The sequence below is a fragment of the Pongo abelii genome, chromosome 20, assembly GCF_028885655.2.
Source record: "Pongo abelii isolate AG06213 chromosome 20, NHGRI_mPonAbe1-v2.0_pri, whole genome shotgun sequence".
NCBI lineage: Eukaryota > Metazoa > Chordata > Mammalia > Primates > Hominidae > Pongo > Pongo abelii.
The window spans coordinates 10523735-10542413 of NC_072005.2; the positions used below are offsets into that span (position 1 = coordinate 10523735).

Below are 18679 nucleotides of genomic sequence, written 5' to 3' on the forward strand. Positions count from 1 at the left end.
ACCAGCCTGGGCACTATGGCAAAACCTCATTTCTATAAAAAATGCAAAAATTAGCCGGGCATAGTGGCACACGTCTGTAGTCCCAGTTACTCAGGAGGCTGAGGTGGGAGGATCACTTGAGCCCAGGAATTCAACGCTGAAGTGAGCTACTATCTCTCCACTTCAGCCAGGGCGACAGAGCAAGACCTTGTCTCTGAAAAAAAAAAAAAGAAAAGAAAAACTTGAAAGAGAAGAACTATTAAGGAAGGAAAAGGGTGATACATTTGGTTGTGTCTAAATTTACGAGGCTGCACGCGGTGGCCCATGCCTATAATCCCAGCACTGTGGGAGGCCGAGGTGGGTGGATCACTTGAGGTCAGGAGTTCGAGATCAGCCTGGCCAATATGGTGAAACCCTGTTTCTACTAAAAATACAAAAATTAGCTGGGTGTGGTGGTGCGCACCTGTAATCCTAGCTACTCGAGAGGCTGAGGCAGGAGAATCACTTGAACCCTGGAGTAGGAGGTTGCAAAACTCCGTCCTGAAAAAAAAAAGTAGGCCAGGCATGGTGGCTCACGCCTGTAATCCCAGCACTTTGGGAGGCCGAGGTGGGCGGATCACCTGAGGTCAGGAGTTGAGATCAGCCTCACCAACATGGAGAAACCCTACTGAAATACAAAATTAGCCAGGCGTGGTGGCACATGCCTGTAATCCCAGCTACTCGGGAGGCTGAGGCAGGAGAATCACTTGAACCCAGGAGGCTGAGGTCGCAGTGAGCTGAGATCCCGCCATCGCACTCCAGCCTAGGCAAGAAGAACGAAACTCCATCTCAAAAAAAAAAAAAAAAAATTGACCTTGGGGAGCCCTAGGAGATGTGACTAGGAATTAGCTCCTTGTCTTCCAAGGCAGCTGAAACTGAAGGACAACTGTGTGGCTTGCCTGCGGGGAGAAAGATGCCCTACATATCAAAATGCGATGGGCAAAGATTACAAACTGGTTTCAAATACCAGCCCTAAGTCAAAGAGGAGTGTGTTTCAGAAGAAGAGCCCTTTCTGGCCCTGGGTTTCAGACCTCCAGCCCAGAGCCAGGGTGAAAGACACTAGTTAGTCTGTTCTTTATTTTCCTTGGAAAATTACAGGGTTACTTATCAACAAAATAACTGTCCATCCGGTGGGGAAGTGCCAACCGGTGGCTTCTATGTACAGGCCCATCCCTGGGAACCACATTTCCAGAGGGGGCCTCCCCCTGAGGCCCCCACTGACCCCCTCCCAGGTATCCAAGAATAAATCACACGGTGACAGCTGCTGGCGTGGGTGAGTGGGACCCAGGCCTATTAACTGGGACAGAGGGTTTGGGGGCCTCTCTCCTGGAAGCCTGTTCTTTCCACACCCCCTTTCCCAGCCAGGCTGTCTTGGACACTCCCGAGGCTCCGCTGAGGGGCACATGATTCCCGCTTTGGACTTCTTTTGAGATGTCATTTTAACACTGAGGCATCCCGGCCTCCCTTCCTGGAAGATGGGTTATTTGCAGTGCTGTCTTTTCTTTTAGTCCCGGTTTTTGTACAAAAACAATGATACTTCCCATTGGACTGTATTTTTGCCCAAGAAACAAAAGTGCTTCAACAGGTACAGTTCTGCTGGTCAATCTGCTTCCGGCAGGGCTCCATGGTGACAGCCACGCCCACCCCACTCCGGCCCGATGTCATTCTGGTCACCTCGCTCCAGGTGTCTGTATCTGGGTCGTAACACTCCACACTGTCCAGGAACGTGTGACCATCATAGCCTCCTGCGGGAAGAACAGAAGGGATGGTCACCACCTGTCACACCACATCCAAGAGCAGGGGACAGAAAGAGAGAGAAGCAGCTGTGAGATGCAAAAGCAGGCCGGGCGCGGTGGCTCACGCCTATAATCCTAGCACTTTGCAGGGCTGAGGCGGCAGGATCGCTTGAGGCCAGGAGTTTGAGGCCAGCCTGGGCAACATAGCAAAACCCTAGTCTCTTACTAAAAAAAAAAAACAAAAATGGCCAGGCGTGGTAGCTCACGCCTGTAATCCCAGCACTTTAGGAGACTGAGGTGGGTGGATCACTTGAGTCCAGGAGTTTGAGACCAGCCTGGGCAACATGGTGAAGCCCCATCTCTATAAAAAAGTCCTGTAATCCCAGCACTTTGGGAGACTGAGGTGGGTGGATCACTTGAGTCCAGGAGTTTGAGACCAGCCTGGGCAACATGGTGAAGCCCCATCTCTATAAAAAAACATAAAAATTCAGCCAGGCGTGGTGGTGTGCGCCTGTAGTCCTAACTACTAGGAAGGCTGAGGTGGGGAGGATCAGTTGAGTCTGGGAGGCAGAGGTTGCAGTGAGCAGAGATTGTACCACTGTACTCTAGCCTAGGCAACAGAGTGAGACCCTATCTCAAAATAAATAAATAAAAATAGGAAAATAGGCCATTCATGGTGGCTCATGCCTGCAATCCCAGCACTTTGGGAGGCCGAGGCGGGCAGATCACCTGAGATCAGGAGTTCGAGACCAGCCTCGCCAACATAGTGAAACCCTGTATCTACTAAAAATACAAAAATTAGATGCGCTTGGTGATGCACGCCTGTAATCTCAGCTACCTGGAAGACTGAGGTAGGAGAATCGCTTGAGGTAGGAGAATCTGGGAGGCGGAGGTTGCAGTGAGCTGAGATTGTGCCACTGCACTCCAGCCTGGTGACAGAGCAAGACTCCATCTCAAAATAAATAAATAAATAAATAAATAAATAAATAAATAAATAAATAAAATAAAATAAAATAAAAATAAATAAAAATAAAATAAAATAAAGGCCGGGCGCAGTGGCTCATGCCTAATCCCAAGACTTTCAGAGGCTGAGGCAGGTGGATCACCTGAGGTCAGGAGCTCAAGACCAGCCTGGCTAACATTGTGAAACCGCATCTCTACTAAAAATCAAAATTGGCCGGGCACGGTGGCTCACACCTGTAATCCCATCCCTCTGGGAGACCGAGGCGGGCAGATCACCTAAGGTCAGGAGTTCGAGACCAGCCTGACCAACATGGAGAAAACCCTTCTCTGCTAAAAATACAAAATTAGCCAGGCGTGGTGGTGCATGCCTGTAACCTCAGCTACTCGGGAGGCTGAGGGAAAATCGCTTGAACCTGCCAGGTGGAGGTTGCAGTGAGCCGAGATCGAGCCATTGCACTCCAGCATGGGCAACGAAAGCGAAACTCCATCTCAAAAAAAAAAAAAATTAGCTAGGCGTGGTGGCGCGTGCCTGTATTCCCAGCTACTCAGGAGGCTGAGACAGGAGAATCACTTGAACCTGGGAGGCAGAGGTTGCAGTGAGCCAAGATTGCGCCATTGCACTCCAGCCTGGGCAACACGAGCAAAACTCTGTCTCAAAAAAATAAAATAAAATAAAATAAAAATAAATAAAAACATTAAGCTGGGCGCGGTGGCTCACACCTGTAATCCCAGCACTTTGGGAGGCCGAGGTGGGCAGATCACCTGAGGTCAGGAGTTCAAGACCAGCCTGACCAACATGGTGAAACCCCCATCTCTACTAAAATACAAAAATTAGCCGGGCATAGTGGCAGGCGCCTGTAATCTCAGCTACTTGGGAGGCTGATGGGGGAGAATCACTTGAAACCAGGAGGCAGAGGTTGCAGTGAGCTGAGATCGTGCCATTGCACTGCAGCCTGGCAACAGACTGAGACTCTGTCTCAAAAAAATAAAAATAAAAATAAAAAAAACAGGCCGGGCGCGGTGTCTCACGCCTCTAATCTTAGCACTTGGGAGGTCGAGGCGGGTGGATCACGAGGTCAGGGGTTCAAGACCAGCCTGGCCAACATGGTGAAACCCCGTCTCTACTAAAATACAAAAAATTAGCCTGGTGCGGTGGCATGCGCCTGTAGTCTCAGCTACTCAGGAGGCTGAGACAGGAGAATTGCTTGAACCCAGGAGATGGAGGCTGCAGTGAGCTGAGATCATGCCATTGCACTCCAGCCTGGGCAGCACTGTGAGACTCCATCTCAAAAGAAAAAAAACATTAGCCGAGTGTGGTGGTGCGCGCCTGTGGTCCCTGCTACTTGGGAGGCTGAGGCAGTAGGATGGCTGGAGCCCAGGCTGTTGAGGCTCCAGCGAGCTGTGATCACACCACTGCACTCCAGCCTGGGCGAGCTGTGATCACACCACTGCACTCCAGCCTAGGCAACAAAGCGAGATCTTGTTTCTAAAAAAAAAAAAAAAAAAAAAAAAAGGAAAGCAAAAGCAAAAGCAGTCCACAAAAGATGGGCTAGTCAGGACTCTTCCCTGCCCCCAGGACCTCACCAAGGACGTAGATTCTCCCCTGGTGGACAGTGATCCCCAGGGCACTTCGCCGGTGCTTCATGGGGGCTACGAAAGTCCACGTCTCTGTTTCCACGTCGTAGCGCTCCACGCTGTTCAGCTGGTCCTGACCATCATAGCCCCCAGCAGCATAGATACAGTTGTGCAGGACACAGACGCCTAAAGGGCACCGTGCAGAGAAGGTGACTCTGGGGGTCTGGCTTTGGGAACCCCAGCCATCACCTCCTTGAGGGAGACCTTTCCTCTCTCCTCTCCCTTCTCACCCTCAGAAATGAAGCGGGGAGAGAGAAAAGCTTGGACTCTATCAGAATCCAGGGCTTCTGTGGTTACCCCATCATGAGGGTTGCAACAGAGGGTCTCTCCCAGGCCTGGCTCAGTTTCCCCCCAGGATGGTTGGGGGTGTTCCTGGGTGCTCCCCTCCCTACCGTCCCCACCCACCTGCCCCGCTTCGGATGGTGTTCATTGCTGCGATCATTCGCCACTCGTTCCTCTCTGGGTAGTAACACTCAGCTGAATTAAGGCGGTTTGTCCCATCAAAGCCCCCCACGGCATAAAGCAGACGATTGAGGACAGCCACGCCCACCCCGATCCTTCGTGTCAGCATTGGGGCCACCAAGTGCCACTCGTCCCGCTCTGGCTCATACCTGCAAGGGCATAAGAAAAATGGGGACAATGGCCATTATAGCTGACCTTCGTGGAATACTTAAGGGCCAGATACTCTTTTTTTTTCCTTTTTTTTTCCCCTTAAAGAGACAGGGTCATTGGGCGTGATGGCTCATGCCTGTAATCCCAGCACTTTGGAAGGCCGAGGAGGGCAGATCATCTGAGCTCAGAAGTTTGAGACCAGCCTGGCCAACATGGTAAAACCCTGTCTCTACTAAAAGTACAAAAATTAGCTGGGTGTGATGGCAGCTGCCTGTAATCCCAGCTACTTGGGAGGCTGAGGCAAGATAATCACTTGAACCCTGGAGGCGGAGGTTGCAGCGAGCCGAGATCATGCCACTGCACTCCAACCTGGGCAACAGAGCGAGACTCTGTCTCAAAAAAAAAAAAAAAGAGACAGGGTCTTGCTCTGTTGTCCAGGCGGGAGTGCAGTGGTGCAATCCCAGCTCACTGAAGCTTCAAACTTTTTTATTTTTATTTTTTTTTGAGATGGAGTGCAATGGTGAGAGCATGGCTCACTGCAACCTCCACCTCCTGAGTTCAAGCAGTTATTCAGCCTCAGCCTCACAAGTAGCTGGGATAACAGGCACCCACCACCACGCCTGGCTAATTTTTGTATTTTTAGTAGAAATTGGGTTTCACCATGTTGGCCAGGCTGGTCTCGAACACCTGACCTCAAGTGATCTGCCTGCCTCAGCTTTCCAAAGGGCTGGGATTACAGGCATGAGCCACCGTGCCCAGCCTGCAGCTACCAACTCTTGGGCTCAAGGGACCCTCCTGGCTCAGCCTCCTGAGTAGCTGGGACTACAGGTGCACACCACCGTGCCCACCTCCACTCGAACTTTAGTGCTTGCAGTTGTTCTCCAAGGATTGAGGTATCAGCAACTCCATTTTCCAAATGACGAAACTGAGCCTCCTAGCCATCAATTGCTCAAGTTCAAAAACACATCTGATAAACCCCTAGTGGCTCAGTCAGATCCCCCACTTCACAGATAATAAGATAACGTCTCAGAAAGGAGAAATCACACATTCAGCATCACTCTTTGATGCTCAAAGAGTCCTTTAGGTCTGTCACAGTGGCTCACGCCTGTAATCGCAGCACTTTGAGAGGTTGAGGTGGGAGAATCCCTTGAGGACAGGAGTTCAAGACCAGCCTGGCCAACATGGTGAAACCCCATCTCTACAAAAAATACAAAAATTAACCAGGCGTGGTGGTGGGTACCTGTAGTCCCAGCTACCCCAGGGGCTGAGGCAGGAGAATCACTTGAACCTGGGAGTCGAGGTTGCAGTGACCCAAGATGGCACCAGTGCACTCCAGCCTGGGCAACAGAGCAAGAGAGACAGGGTCTTACTCTATTGCCCAGGCTAGTCTCCTGGACTCAAGCAATCCTCCCACCTCAGCCTCCCAAAGTCCCGGATTACAGGTATGGGCCACAGTGCCTGGCCCAACAATTTCCAACTGATGGAACATTTTCCAAATCTGCACAAAGGAACCATATGGGTTTGTGACAGTCCCCTAAGCATTTCCCAGCCCCAGGCACAGAATCCAAGGTAACTGACTAGAACTCTCCAAGGAGCTTAGCTTCATCCTGAGGCCTCCACTCCCTGAAGACAGGGAGAGGAAACAGCCTCAGGAAGAAACCCCGGATCTCAGTGTCTTGGGACTTGCCAGGAGCAGGACCCTCCGAGCCCACCCCCAGGCGCTACCACTCACCTCTCCACACTGTTGTGGTGGATGCAGCCGTGGGAGCCGCCGACTGCATAGATGTGCCCATCGATGACCCCCACCCCGATGCGGTTGCGGGGCACGCTCATGGGGGCGCAGGGCGACCACTGATTGGTCATGGGGTTGTAACAGTCCAGGGCGCTGGAGTCGGTGTTGCCGTCAGGGGAGTTGTTCCTGCCGCCCACGGCGTACAACAGCCCGCCCACCACGCAGCCGGCCAGGCCGCTCCGTGGCACCTGCAGGTCCGCCAACCGGAGCCAGGTGCCGTCACTGGGGTTGTAAGCCTCCAGGTAGCTGAGCGACTGTCGGAAGTAGCCGCCTGCGGTGTAGATCAGGCGGCCCACCTTGGGCGCCCGGCAGGGCATCACCTGTGTGGGCTTGTGCAGGGTGAGCTCCTCGAAGATCTTGACCAGGTAGTCCTTGCAGCGGGAGTCGGACTGCAGGATCTCGCACTTCTGCAGCTGCATCTGCAGGAAGTTCGGCGTCAACGAGTGGCAGCGCACGGCCCGCAGCAGCGCCTGGACGTAGAACCGTCGCTGTTCGCAGTCGTACTTGACCCAGTTGATGCAGGCGTGGAAGACCTCGGACTCGCAGCGCACGTTCAGGTCGTCCCGGCTGATGAGGGTCACCAGTTGGCAGTGGGACAAGTTGAAGAACTCCTCTTGCTTGGCCACCTGCAGAGGGCGACAGTGGGACGGGCTGACTCCCCAGTCACCCCCACACCTCACCAAGCAGGACCGGGACAAGTAACTTATCACTGCCGCTGACAGTCTCAGCTTCCTTATCTGCTAAATGGGGATTCAAATAATAGGAACCGCATACATTGTGATGACTAAATGAGTTAATACCGCCAGGCGCGGTGGCTCACGCCTGTAATGCCAGCACTTTGGGAGGCCGAGGCTGGTGGATCACGAGGTCAGGAGTTGAGAGACCAGCCTGGCCAATATGGTGAAACCCCATCTCTACTAAAAATACAAAAATTACCCGGGTGTGGTGGCACACGCCTCTAGTCCCAGCTACTCGGGAGGCTGAAGCAGAAGAATTGCTTGAACCCGGGAGGCGGGAGGCAGAGGTTGCAGTGAGCCGATATTGCGCCACTGCACTCCAGCCTGGGCGACAGAGCAAGACTCCGTCTCAAAGAAAAAAAAAAAAAGAGTTAATACTGTGTGCCAAGTATGTCATCAGGACTCAGGAAAATGGGCAAAGATTCAGTAGATCGTGTACCCTGGGGTATCATTTGGCTTTGGTTTTTGGTTTTTGAGACAGAGTCTCGCTCTGTCACCCAGGCTGGAGTGCACTGGCATGATCTAGGCTCACTGCAACTTCTGCCTCCCAGGTTCAAGCAATTTTCCTGCCTCAGCCTCTCAAGTAGCTGGCATTACAGGCACCCACTACCATGCCCCATTAATTTTTATTTTATTTTTTTTGATATGGAGTCTTACTCTGTTGCCCAAGCTGGAGTGCAGTGGTGTGATCTTGCTTCACTGCAACCTCCGCCACCCAGGTTCAAGTGATTCTCCTGCCTCAGCCTCCCCAGTAGCTAGCATTACAGGAGTGTGCCTCCACAGCAGCTAATTTTTTTTTTTTTTTTTTTTTGAGACAGTCTTGCTCTGTCGCCCAGGCTGGAGTGCAGTGGAGCGATCTCCGTTCGCTGCAACCTCCGCCTCCTGGGTTCACGCCATTCTCCTGCCTCAGCCTCCCGAGTAGCTGGGACTACAGGCGCCTGCGACCATGCCCGGCTAAGTTTTTTTGTATTTTTTTTAGTAGAGATGGGGTTTCACCGTGTTAGCCAGGATGGTCTCGATCTCCTGACCTTGTGATCCACCCGCCTTAGCCTCCCAAAGTGCTGGGATTACAGGCATGACCACCGCGCCTGGCCATTTTTTTGTGTTTATTTTTAGTAGAGACGGGGTTTCACTATGTATTTTTAGTAGAGATGGGGTTTCTTCATGTTGGCCAGGCTGGTCTCAAACTCTTTTTTTTTTTTTTTTTGAGACGGAGTCTCGCTCTTTTGCCCAGGCCGGACTGCAGTGGCGCTATCTCGGCTGACTGCAAGCTCCACCTCCCGGGTTCACGCCATTCTCCTGCCTCAGCCTCCCAAGTAGCTGGGACTACAGGGGCCCACCACCGTGCCTGGCTAATTTTTTTTGTATTTTTAGTAGAGATGGGGTGACTGTGTTAGCCAGGATGGTCTCAATCTCCTGACCTCGTGATCCGCCCGCCTCGGCCTCCCAAAGTGCTGGGATTACAGGCGTGAGCCACTGCGCCCGGCCAATCTTGAACTCTTGACCTTAGGTGATCTGCCCATCTCAGCCTCCCTAAGTGCTAGGATTACAGGTGTGAGCCACTGGACCCGGCCTGTTTTTGCTTTTGAGAGAGAGTTTTGCTCTGTCACCTAGGCTGTAGTGCAGTGGCACAATCATAGCTCACTGCAGCCTTGAACTCCTGGGCTCAAACGATCTTCCCACCTCAGCCTCCCGAGTCACTGGGACTACAGGTGTGTACCACCACGCACAGCTAATTTTCATATTTTTATGGTAGAGACAGGGTTTCACCATGTTGGCCAGGTTGGTCTGGAACTCCTGACCTCAAGTGGCCCACCCCCTTGCCTTCCAAAGTGCTGGGATTACAGGCGTGAGCCACCGTGTCTGGCTGTTGGTCTTAAACTCTTGAGCTCAAAATGATTCTCCTACTTCAGCCTCCTGAGGATTACAGGTGTGCAGCATCACCATACCTGGCTTGGCTTTTTTTTTTTTTTTTTTTGAGATGGAGTCTTGCTCTGTCGCACAGGCTGGAGTGCAGTGGCGCAATCTCAGCTCACTGCAAGCTCTGCCTCCTGGGTTCGCGCCATTCTCCTGCCTCAGCCTCCCGAGTAGCTGGGACTACAGGTGCCCACCACCACACCCGGCTAATTTTTGTTTTTGTATTTTTGCAGAGATGGGGTTTCACCGTGTTAACCAGGCTGGTCTTGAACTCCTGACCTCAGGTGATCTGCCTGCCTCGGCCTCCCAAAGTGCTGAAATTACAGGCCTGAGCCACCGTGCCTGGCCTCTGAGTTTTCTGTTTGTTTATTTATTTATTTTTTTTGAGATGGAGTCTCGCTCTGTCACCCAAGCTGGAGTGCAGTGGCGCGATCTTGGCTCACTGCAAGCTCTGCCACCCAGGTTCACGCGATTCTCCTGCCTCAGTCTCCCGAGTAGCTGGGACTACAGGTGCCCACCACCACATCCAGCTAATTTTTTGTATTTTTAGTAGAGACGGGGTTTCACCATGTTAGCCAGGATGGTCTCAATCTCCTGACCTCATGATCCACCTGCCTCGGCCTCCCAAAGTGCTGGGATTACAGGCGTGAGCCACCGCGGCCAGCCTCTTTTTTTTTTTTTTTTTTGAGACAGAGTCTCACTCTGTCGTCAGGCTGGAGTATAGTGGCGTGATCTCGGCTCACTGCAAACTCTGTCTCCTGGGTTCAAATGATTCTTCTGCTTCAGCCTCCTGAGTAGCTGGGACTACAGGCACGCACAACCACACCCGGCTAATTTTTGTATTTTTAGTAGAGATGGGATGTCTGAGTTTATTTTTTAAGAGACAGAGTCTTGCTCTGTCACCTATGGTGGAGTGCAGAGGTGCCACTGTAACCTCGAATTCCTGTGCTCATGTGATTCTCCTGTCTCAGCCTCCCAAAGTGCTGAGATTATACGCACGAGCCAACTCACCCATCTTGTTTTTTAAAATGAAATCATTTTCTAAAATGGCAAATAGACTAAAAAAGTAAAAAATAAGCAATCACAATAGAATGTTGTGGGAAAAAACAAGTGACAGCTCTGGGCCAGCACAGTGGTTCCCGCCTGTAATCCCAGCACTTTGGGAGGCCAAAGCAGGCGGATCACCTGAGGTCAGAAGTCCGAGACCAGCCTGGCCAACATGGTGAAACCCCGTCTCTACTAAAAACAAAAAAATTAGCCAGGTGTGGTGGTGGGCACCTGTAATCCCATTTACTGGAGAGGCTGAGGCAGGAGAATCGCTTGAACCCAGGAGGCAGAGATTGCAGTGAGCTGAGATTGTGCCACTGCACTCCAGCCTGAGCAACAGAGTGAGACTCCATCTCCAAAGAAAAAAACAACAACAAAAAAAAGTGGAAGCTCTGAAGAAACCAGCATGAGTTGGAATTTTGATCCGACCACTTCGTAGGTGTGTGACTTGGGCAAATCTCTGAAATGCTCTGTGCCTTGGTTTTCCTCCTCTGTAAAATGGGATTATATTAATGGCCACCTCAAAGTAAGGCTACTCCTAGGGTACACAGAGCCCTGGATAAATATTTCTTGTAGCCAGGTGTGGTGGCTCACGCCTGTAATCCCAGTACTTTGGGAGACCAAGGCGGGAAGATTGCTTGAGCCCAGGAGTTTAAGACCAGCCTGGGCAACATAGCAAGACCTCATCTCTACCAGGAAAAGATAGAAAAATTAGCCAAGCATGGTAGCTCACGCCTGTAGTCCCAGCTACTCAGGAGACTGAGGTGGGAGGATCACTTGAGCCCAGGAGCTGGAGTTTGTGATGAGCAGAGATCGTGCCACTGAACTCCAGCCTGGGTGACAGAATGAGACCCTGTCTCTATTAAAAAAAAAAAAAGAAGGCCAGGTGCGGTGGCTCACACATGTAATCCCAGCACTTTGGGAGTGATCCAAGTCAGGCGGATCACTCGAGGTCAGAGTTCAAGACCAGCCTGACCAACATGGTGAAACCCCATCTCTACAAAAAATACAAAAATTAGCTGGGCATGGTGGCACATGCCTATAACCCCAGCTACTTGGGAGGATGAGGAATGAGAATCACTTGAACTCGAGAGGCGGAGGTTGCAGTGAGCCGAGATCATGCCACTGTACTCCAGCCTGACCACAGAGTGAGACTCTGTCTCAAAAAAAAAAAAAAGAGGCCAGGCGCGGTGGCTGACGCCTGAATCCCAGCACTTTGGGAGGCTGAGGTGGGCGGATCACTTGAGGTAAGGAGTTCCAGACCAGCCTGGCCAACATGGTGAAACCCTGTCTCTACTAAAAATACAAAAATTAGCCGGCGTGGTGGTGCACACCTGTAATCCCAGCTACTTGGGAGGCTGAGGCATGAGAATCGCTTGAACCCAGGACGTGGAGGCTTGCAGTGAGCCGAAATCTCGCCACTGCACTCCAGCCTGGGCGATAGAGCCAGACTCAAGTCTCAAAAACAAAAAAGGGCCGGGGGGTGGGGGACGGGCGTGGGCGCAGTGTCTCATGCCTGTAATCCCAGCACACTTAGGGAGGCCAAGGCAGGCAGATCACCTGAGCTCAGGGGTTCGAGACCAGCCTGGCCAACATGATGAAACCCCATCTGTACTAAAAATATTTTTTAAAAATTAGCTGGGCATAGTGGTAGGCGCCTGTAATCCCAGCTACTTGGGAGGCTGAGGCAGGAGAATTGCTTGAACCCAGGAGATGGAGGTTGCAGTGAGCCAATACAGTGCCACTGCATGCCAGCCTGGGTGACAGAGTGAGACTCCGCCTCAAAAAAAAAAGTTGTCAGGCACTCGTCTATATAATCAATTTTAATCTAGTACCCCATGCTCATACAAACACAAGAAAGAAACACTGTATATGTTTCTCCTACTCTATAGACCAATTTCCTAGAAGCTGCAGGCCCTAGGACTAATGCCAGAGAGCCCTGGAGCATCTGATCAACCCCACATGTAACATAGAGGGTAAGAAAGAATCTATCCCTGAAGGAGAGAAATAGAGATCAGTGTAACATCCATCCCAGCTGGTACCAGCCAGTGGAGGACTTAGAAAATTTCCAGGAAGGAACACCAAGACATGGGACTCCCGAAGGCTTGGGGCCTGGGGCACTGCCCTGCTTGCCTAGGCCGAAGGAAAGTACTGCCTCATAGGACGGTTGGGAATAGTCAATGATGCAAAGGACGTATATCACTTAGAACAGGGGCTGGCCCACAGCAAGTGCTCAATAAACACTTCTTGGCCTGGTGCTGGTGTGGTGCTTCATACCTGTAATCCCAACACTATGGGAGGCCAAAGCCAGAGGATTTTTCAAAGCCGGGAGGTTTGAGACCAGTCTCAGCAACATAGCAAGGCCCTGTCTCTACAAAAAAATTTAAAAACTAAAAAATTAGCCATGCGTGGTGCTGCGTACCTATAGTCCCAGCTACTCAGGAGGCTGAGGTAGGAGGCCTCCTTGAGCCCGAGTTGGAGGCTACAGTGAGCTATGATGGCACCACTGTACTCCAGCCTGGGGACAGAGCAAGACCTAATCTCTTCAAAAACTTTTTTTTTTTTGAGACAGAGTTTCGCTCTTATTGCCCAGGCTGGAGTGCAATGGCGCAATCTCAGCTCACTGCAACCTCCGTCTCCCGGGTTCAAGCGATTCTCCTGCCTCAGCCTCCCGAGTAGCTGGGATTACAGGCATGCGCCACCATGCCAGGCTAATTTTGCATTTTTAATAGAGACGTGGTTTCTCCGTGTTGGTCAGGCTGGTCTTGAACTCCCGACCTCAGGTGATCTGCCCGCCTCGGCCTTCCAAAGTGCTGGGATTACAGGCATGAGCCACCGTGCCCGGGTTTTGTTTTGTTTTGTTTTGTTTTGTTTTTTGTTTTTGAGACAGAGTCTCGCTCTGTCGCCCAGGCTGGAGTGCAATGGCGCGATCTCGGCTCACTGCAACCTCCACCTCCCCGGTTCAAGCGATTCTCCTGTCTCAGCCTCTCGAGTAGCAGGGACTATAGTCACATGCCACCACACCCGGCTAGTTTTCTTTTTTTGTATTTTTATTAGAGACGGGGTTTCACCATATTGGTCAGGCTGGTCTCAAACTCCTGACCTCAGGTGAGCCACCCGCCTCAGCCTCCCAAAGTGCTGGGATTACAGGCTTGAGCCACTGGGCCCTGCTCTCTCTTGTCAATTTCTATAGATAATTTCCTTCACTGAGAAACGAAAACGAAACCAAAAACAGTATAAGGACATTGTGTGGACCAAAGAAAACATGACTAAGGTTCAGACTTAACAGCTTGCAGCCTGTCACGGGTGTCCAATAAACATTTGCTGACTGCCCGAAAGGCTGGGCTACCCTAGGATTTGGCTGCTGTTCACTGCACTCTGTCCCCACCTTTGACCCCAGAGAAACCAGGGAGCCCAGAGACATATGAAGACCTCACCTTCCTCAGCTGTTCACCAGTCTCCCCACATGTGTAGACAACGAACTCAGAACCCCAGTTGTTTTTTAAATTTTTTTTTTTTTTGAAACTGAGTCTTGCTCTGTCACGCAAGCTGGAATGCAGTGGCTCGATCTTGGCTCACTGCAACCTCCGCCTCCTGGTTCAAGCGATTCTCCTGCCTCAGCCTCCTGAGCAGCTGGGACTACAGGCACCCGCCACCAGGCCTGGCTAATTTTTATATTTTTAGTAGAGATGGATTTTAGCTATGTTGGCCAGGCTGGTCTCGAACTCCTTACCTCAGGTGATCCACCTGCCTCGGCCTCCCAAAGTGTTGGGATTACAGGCGTGAGCCACCACGCCTGGCCCCAGTTGTTTTTTGTTTGTGTGTTTGTTTGTTTAGAGACAGGTTGTCATTATGTTGCCTGGGCTGGTCTTGAACTCTTGGCCTCAGGCAATCCCCCCGCCTTGGCCCCTCAAACTGTGGGGACTACACCACCGTACCCAGCTCAGAACCTCCTTTTTCTCCAGTTTCCTGCCTTCACATCTCAAGGGGAGACAGTGATGAGCACTCGTCCATCCCTGGTCCTTCTCCTGACACGCCCCCAGCCCCACTTCCCCGCTCACCTCCCCGAAATGCATGTAGATGTACTCCCGGGCACGCTGGTGCAACTCCACACAGCCAATCTGCTCAGCGAAGTTGGCGATGCCGATGGCATTGCTGGGGTCCAGCTGCTGCACCAGGAAGTCACTGCAGGCGCGGACAACGCTGTCGATCTGGTACATGACAGCGCCGTTCATGACGTGGAGGACACACTTCTCGCCCATGGAGATGGAGGCCGTGTAGGCGAATTCGATGAGGCGCTCCATGACCTTGGGGTGGATACCCTCGATGGACACCACCTCCATGCCCTGCTCCCGCAGCCCGTTGGTGAACATGGCCTTGAAGACCGGGCTGGATGAGGCCAGCACCACCTTGTGGGCCATGAACTGGGCGGCCGGTGCATCCTGGTACTTGACCTGCAGTGTGACGTCACACAGCTGCTGGCTGAGCCGCAGCTCGTTCATGATGCCAAAGGCCTGCTTGGTATGATCCTCCAGGGTGTAGCTGAAGGTGCGGTTGCCATGCTGGGAGGGCGTCACCTCCGCCTTGCACTCAGTGGAGGCGTACATCACCGCGTCCCCTGCCCCCTCAGGGCACTGTGACCGCAGGGGCAGGAATCGGCTGCAGGCCCCAGCCCCGCTAGGCCTGGGATCTGGCTGCATGGGGTTCCAGAAGATAAGCAACACCACCACCTCTGGCACTCAGGGACCTGGAGGGGAGAGAGCACAGGGCAGGGGGCAGGGGTTGGGGCTGGGCCAGCACCTGCCGGGCCTCATTTTGCAAGATAAAGCAATTCCTAGGTCAGTTTTCCTGCAAAGTAGGAGAAGCAGAATCCATTTGCAAACTTGTAAACTTCCCGGACCTGATCAGCCCAAAAGCCCATCTTAAAACATACATGAAGTCATGTCTCTCCCCTGCTCTGGATCCTCCAATGCCTCCCACAGTACCTAGTAAAACTGAACTCCTCAACAGCCTGCAAAGCCCTACACAATTAGCCCCTGCCACCTCTTCCCTTTGATCACTCTGCTTCAGCAATCTGGCGGCCTTTCCCTTTCTAGAGCATGTTGAGCTCATTCCTTCATTTGCCTCACCATTTATTGGGCACCTACTGTATGCCAGGCACTGATCTGGGTGCTGACACAGCAGTGAGCAAAACACACAAAAATCCTACCCTGCGGGAGCTGATAACTGCAGGGAGGAGCAATCATAAGCTAAAATAAGCAAGACCTGGAAAAACAGCTTCATGAAGAAAATTACAACAGCATTGTGACAATGTGAGAATCGGGTGCAATTTGTTTGTTTGTTTTTATTTTTTTGAGATGGAGTCTCACTCTGTCACCCAGGCTGGAGTGCAGTGGCTCGATCTTGGCTCATTGCAACCTCCGCCTCCCGGGTTCAAGCGATCCTCCTGCCTCAGCCTCCCGAGTAGCTGGGACTACAGGCGTCCGCCACCACACCCGGCTAGTTTTTGTATTTTTAGTAGAGACTGGGTTTCACCATGTTGGCCAGGCTGGTCTCAAACTCCTGACCTCAAGTGAACCTCCCGCCTTGGCATCCCGAAGTGCTGGGATTACAGGCGTAAGCTACCATGCCTGACCCGGGGTGCAGTTTTTTAAAATCTGGCAGAGCAAGCCTCTTTGAGAAGGTGAGGTTGGAGCTGAGACAAGGATGAAAATTATTATAAAGTGGGAGGCTGGGGAGTAGTTTTGCAGGCAGAGGAAACAGCAAGTGCAGTGGCTCAGAGGCTGAGACAGTCAATCTGGAGAATTGGGAAGGAGTGCAATGAGAGCTAAGGGCTTAAGGAAGGGTTTCATGGAAACCCCTGGAGCCTGGAGGGCCAGGAGATGAGTTATGTGTTTTGTGTTTTGTTTTTCGAGACAGAGTCTCGCTCTGTTGCCCAGGCTGGAGTACAGTGGTGCGATCTTGGCTCACTGCAACCTCTGCCTCCCGAGTTCAAGATATTCTCGGCCAGGCCTGGTGGCTCACGCCTGTAATCCCAGCACTTTGGGAGGCCGAGGCGGGCGGATCACAAGGTCAGAAGATCGAGACCATCCTGGCTAACATGGTGAAACCCCGTCTCTACTAAAAATACAAAAAATTAGCCGAGTGTGGCGGTGGGCGCCTGTAGTCCCAGCTACACGGGAGGCTGAGGCGGGAGAAAGGCGTGAACCCAGAAAGCAGAGCTTGCAGTGAGCCGAGATCGCGCCACTGCATTCCAGCCTGGGTGACAGAACAAGACTCCGTCTCAAAAAAAAGAAAAAAAGATATTCTTATACTTCGGCCTCCTGAGTAGCTGGGATTACAGGCACCAGCCACCACGATGGGCTAATTTTTTGTATTTTTAGTAGAGATGGGATTTCACCATGTTGGCCAGGGTGGTCTCAACCTCCTGGCCTCAAGTGATCCCCCTCTTCGACCTCCCAAAATGCTGGGATTACAGGCATAGGCTGCTGTGCCCAGACGTGAGTTATGTTTTGAAAGGAGTGGGGGATCTCCAAGTGGCTCCCCACAAGTGGATCTGCAAGTTCTCACTCCCCTCTTTCTGGGGCTCAACTCAAAGTCCCCTCTTCCCTGTTTTATTGTCATTACTGCGCTTGTCAGGAACTGAAATGACCTCCTTTGCTTGTCTGTTGATCGACTGTCTCTCGTCCTCGGCCCCAGCGCCTCAAATGGCAGGGAGACCTATGTAGGTCGGCGTCGGGCCAACCCTCTCCTGTGCCTCTCGCCTGGGGCCTGGCACTGCGCAGGGGTCAATAAACGGGTGGTTGGCTAACTGCCCTGCCACCGTGCCTGCCAGAGCGGCTTCCTCCACCCTCCGTGGGTGCCACTCGGCCCCCACTCTGGTGCCAAGGCCCTGGGTTTGCCTCTTGGTCTTTGGCCAATCGGTCAACAATGCCCCTTGGGCACCGGGCACTTCCCCCACCCTACAAAGCGGCAAGTGGGCGACTGCGCATGCCCCTCCTGAGCCTCCACCGGGCCCAGTGAGGCGAGGAAGTGACCCCCACCGCGGCCTCTCGGCTGCCAACCCCAGAACGCAGATCGAGCCCCCCAACGCCTCGGAGCCCCCGAGCCTCCGTCTGCGCGGCGCCTCCTGGTTCTCTCGCTCGGTTTCCGCCGCTCCCGGGCCACCCCGAGAGTTGCGCCGTCCAACAAAAAGATCCATCCAGGCCGCGCCCTCCTGGCCCTCCGAGTCCTGGCGGGGAACTCGGAGGCGCCCTGGGCCGTGGTGCCCGTTTTCCTGGTCTCCGGGCACGGCCGCAGGGGCACTCGCGGCCCGCGATGCCCGCAGCCCGGGCACATCCCGCCTCACTCACCCCGCCATGGCCGCGCTCCGGCTCCGCCTCCACCGCCGGAGCCCCGGCGCCTCCATCGCTGCGCGTGGGGGAGGCGCGGAGCGCGCGCAGGTCACCATGACTAAGCAGAGCCGGGCGCCCGCCGTGTCACAATAAAAGTCCCCGGGCCCTGGCCTCGGGCGGTAGGGACTGCTGAGGGGCCACTCCCCACCCCCGCCCACGCCTGCTGTCGCCTAGCTGCGCGGCCACCACGGCGCCCAGCATGGCGGCGGGGCGGGGGCACGCGACCCTGAGCGAGCTCAGCAGCGTGGTCCGAGTCGCGAGGAGTCTGAACCCCGAGTTCCAGGCCTGCGCGCCCCGGCCGGCACCAGGGGTGGGGTGGACACCCCTCCGCGTCGCTGCTGCCCAAGCGCTCACCTCAGCCTCCAGGTCGCCTCCGTAGGGGGGTCCCTCGGAGTGGGGATGGCCGGGGCGCGCAGGGGCTCCGGGCACGGTGATGCCACCGGCGCACTGCGCTTCCGGGAAGTCGGGGGGCCGCGACCCAGACCGGGCGATTCCTGCCTTACCTTGGCTGTAGGGGACCCGCGGGCGCCTCCGCCGTCGAGGGACCTCGGCTCCAGGGCTGCGTGGCCTGCGGGGTCTTGGTTGTCGGTTGGGGAGCAGCCTCGGGACGCCCGAAAAGGAGGCGGGGAGAGGGCGGAAAGGGCGCGGCAGGAAAGGAGCGGCGATTCTCCCGCCTTTCCCGCAGGTGCCCGGCGCCCGTCGGCTAGGAGTGGGGCGTCGGGCGGGGGCGCACAGCCAGGCCCCCCTTCTCACTGTCCCTTCCATCTCCCGGTTTCGTTGCCGGATGTCTCCTCGCGGGGCTGCGCGCCACCACCTGCTATTCTCCTT

The 18679-nt window shown here is 53.6% G+C and overlaps 1 protein-coding gene across 3 annotated transcripts; it reads right to left on the minus strand.

Moving 5' to 3' along the window:
- Positions 1-1068: 1068 nt before the first annotated feature.
- KEAP1 (kelch like ECH associated protein 1) lies at positions 1069-18664 on the minus strand. 3 transcript variants are annotated; one of them, XM_009252776.4, is made up of 6 exons: positions 18355-18664; positions 14519-15204; positions 6697-7382; positions 4758-4963; positions 4302-4478; positions 1069-1763 (listed from the first exon to the last, which is right to left on the minus strand). In XM_009252776.4, the coding sequence occupies exons 2-6, from the start codon at positions 15155-15157 to the stop codon at positions 1597-1599; spliced, it is 1875 nt and encodes a 624-aa protein (XP_009251051.2). In that variant the 5' UTR covers positions 15158-15204; positions 18355-18664; the 3' UTR covers positions 1069-1596.
- Between the last annotated feature and the right edge of the window lie 15 nt (positions 18665-18679).

Bases quoted from the DNA above. Each gene is read 5' to 3' on its own strand.
- KEAP1 (XM_009252776.4), bottom strand. From the start codon at position 15,157: ATGCAGCCAGATCCCAGGCCTAGCGGGGCTGGGGCCTGCAGCCGATTC. The intron at 7,383-14,518 runs GTGAGCGGGGAA...CGCCCTCTGCAG, and splicing joins TCTACATGCATTTCGGGGAG to GTGGCCAAGCAAGAGGAGTT. The intron at 4,479-4,757 runs GTGGGTGGGGAC...GGTGCCCTTTAG, and splicing joins CACCATCCGAAGCGGGGCAG to GCGTCTGTGTCCTGCACAAC.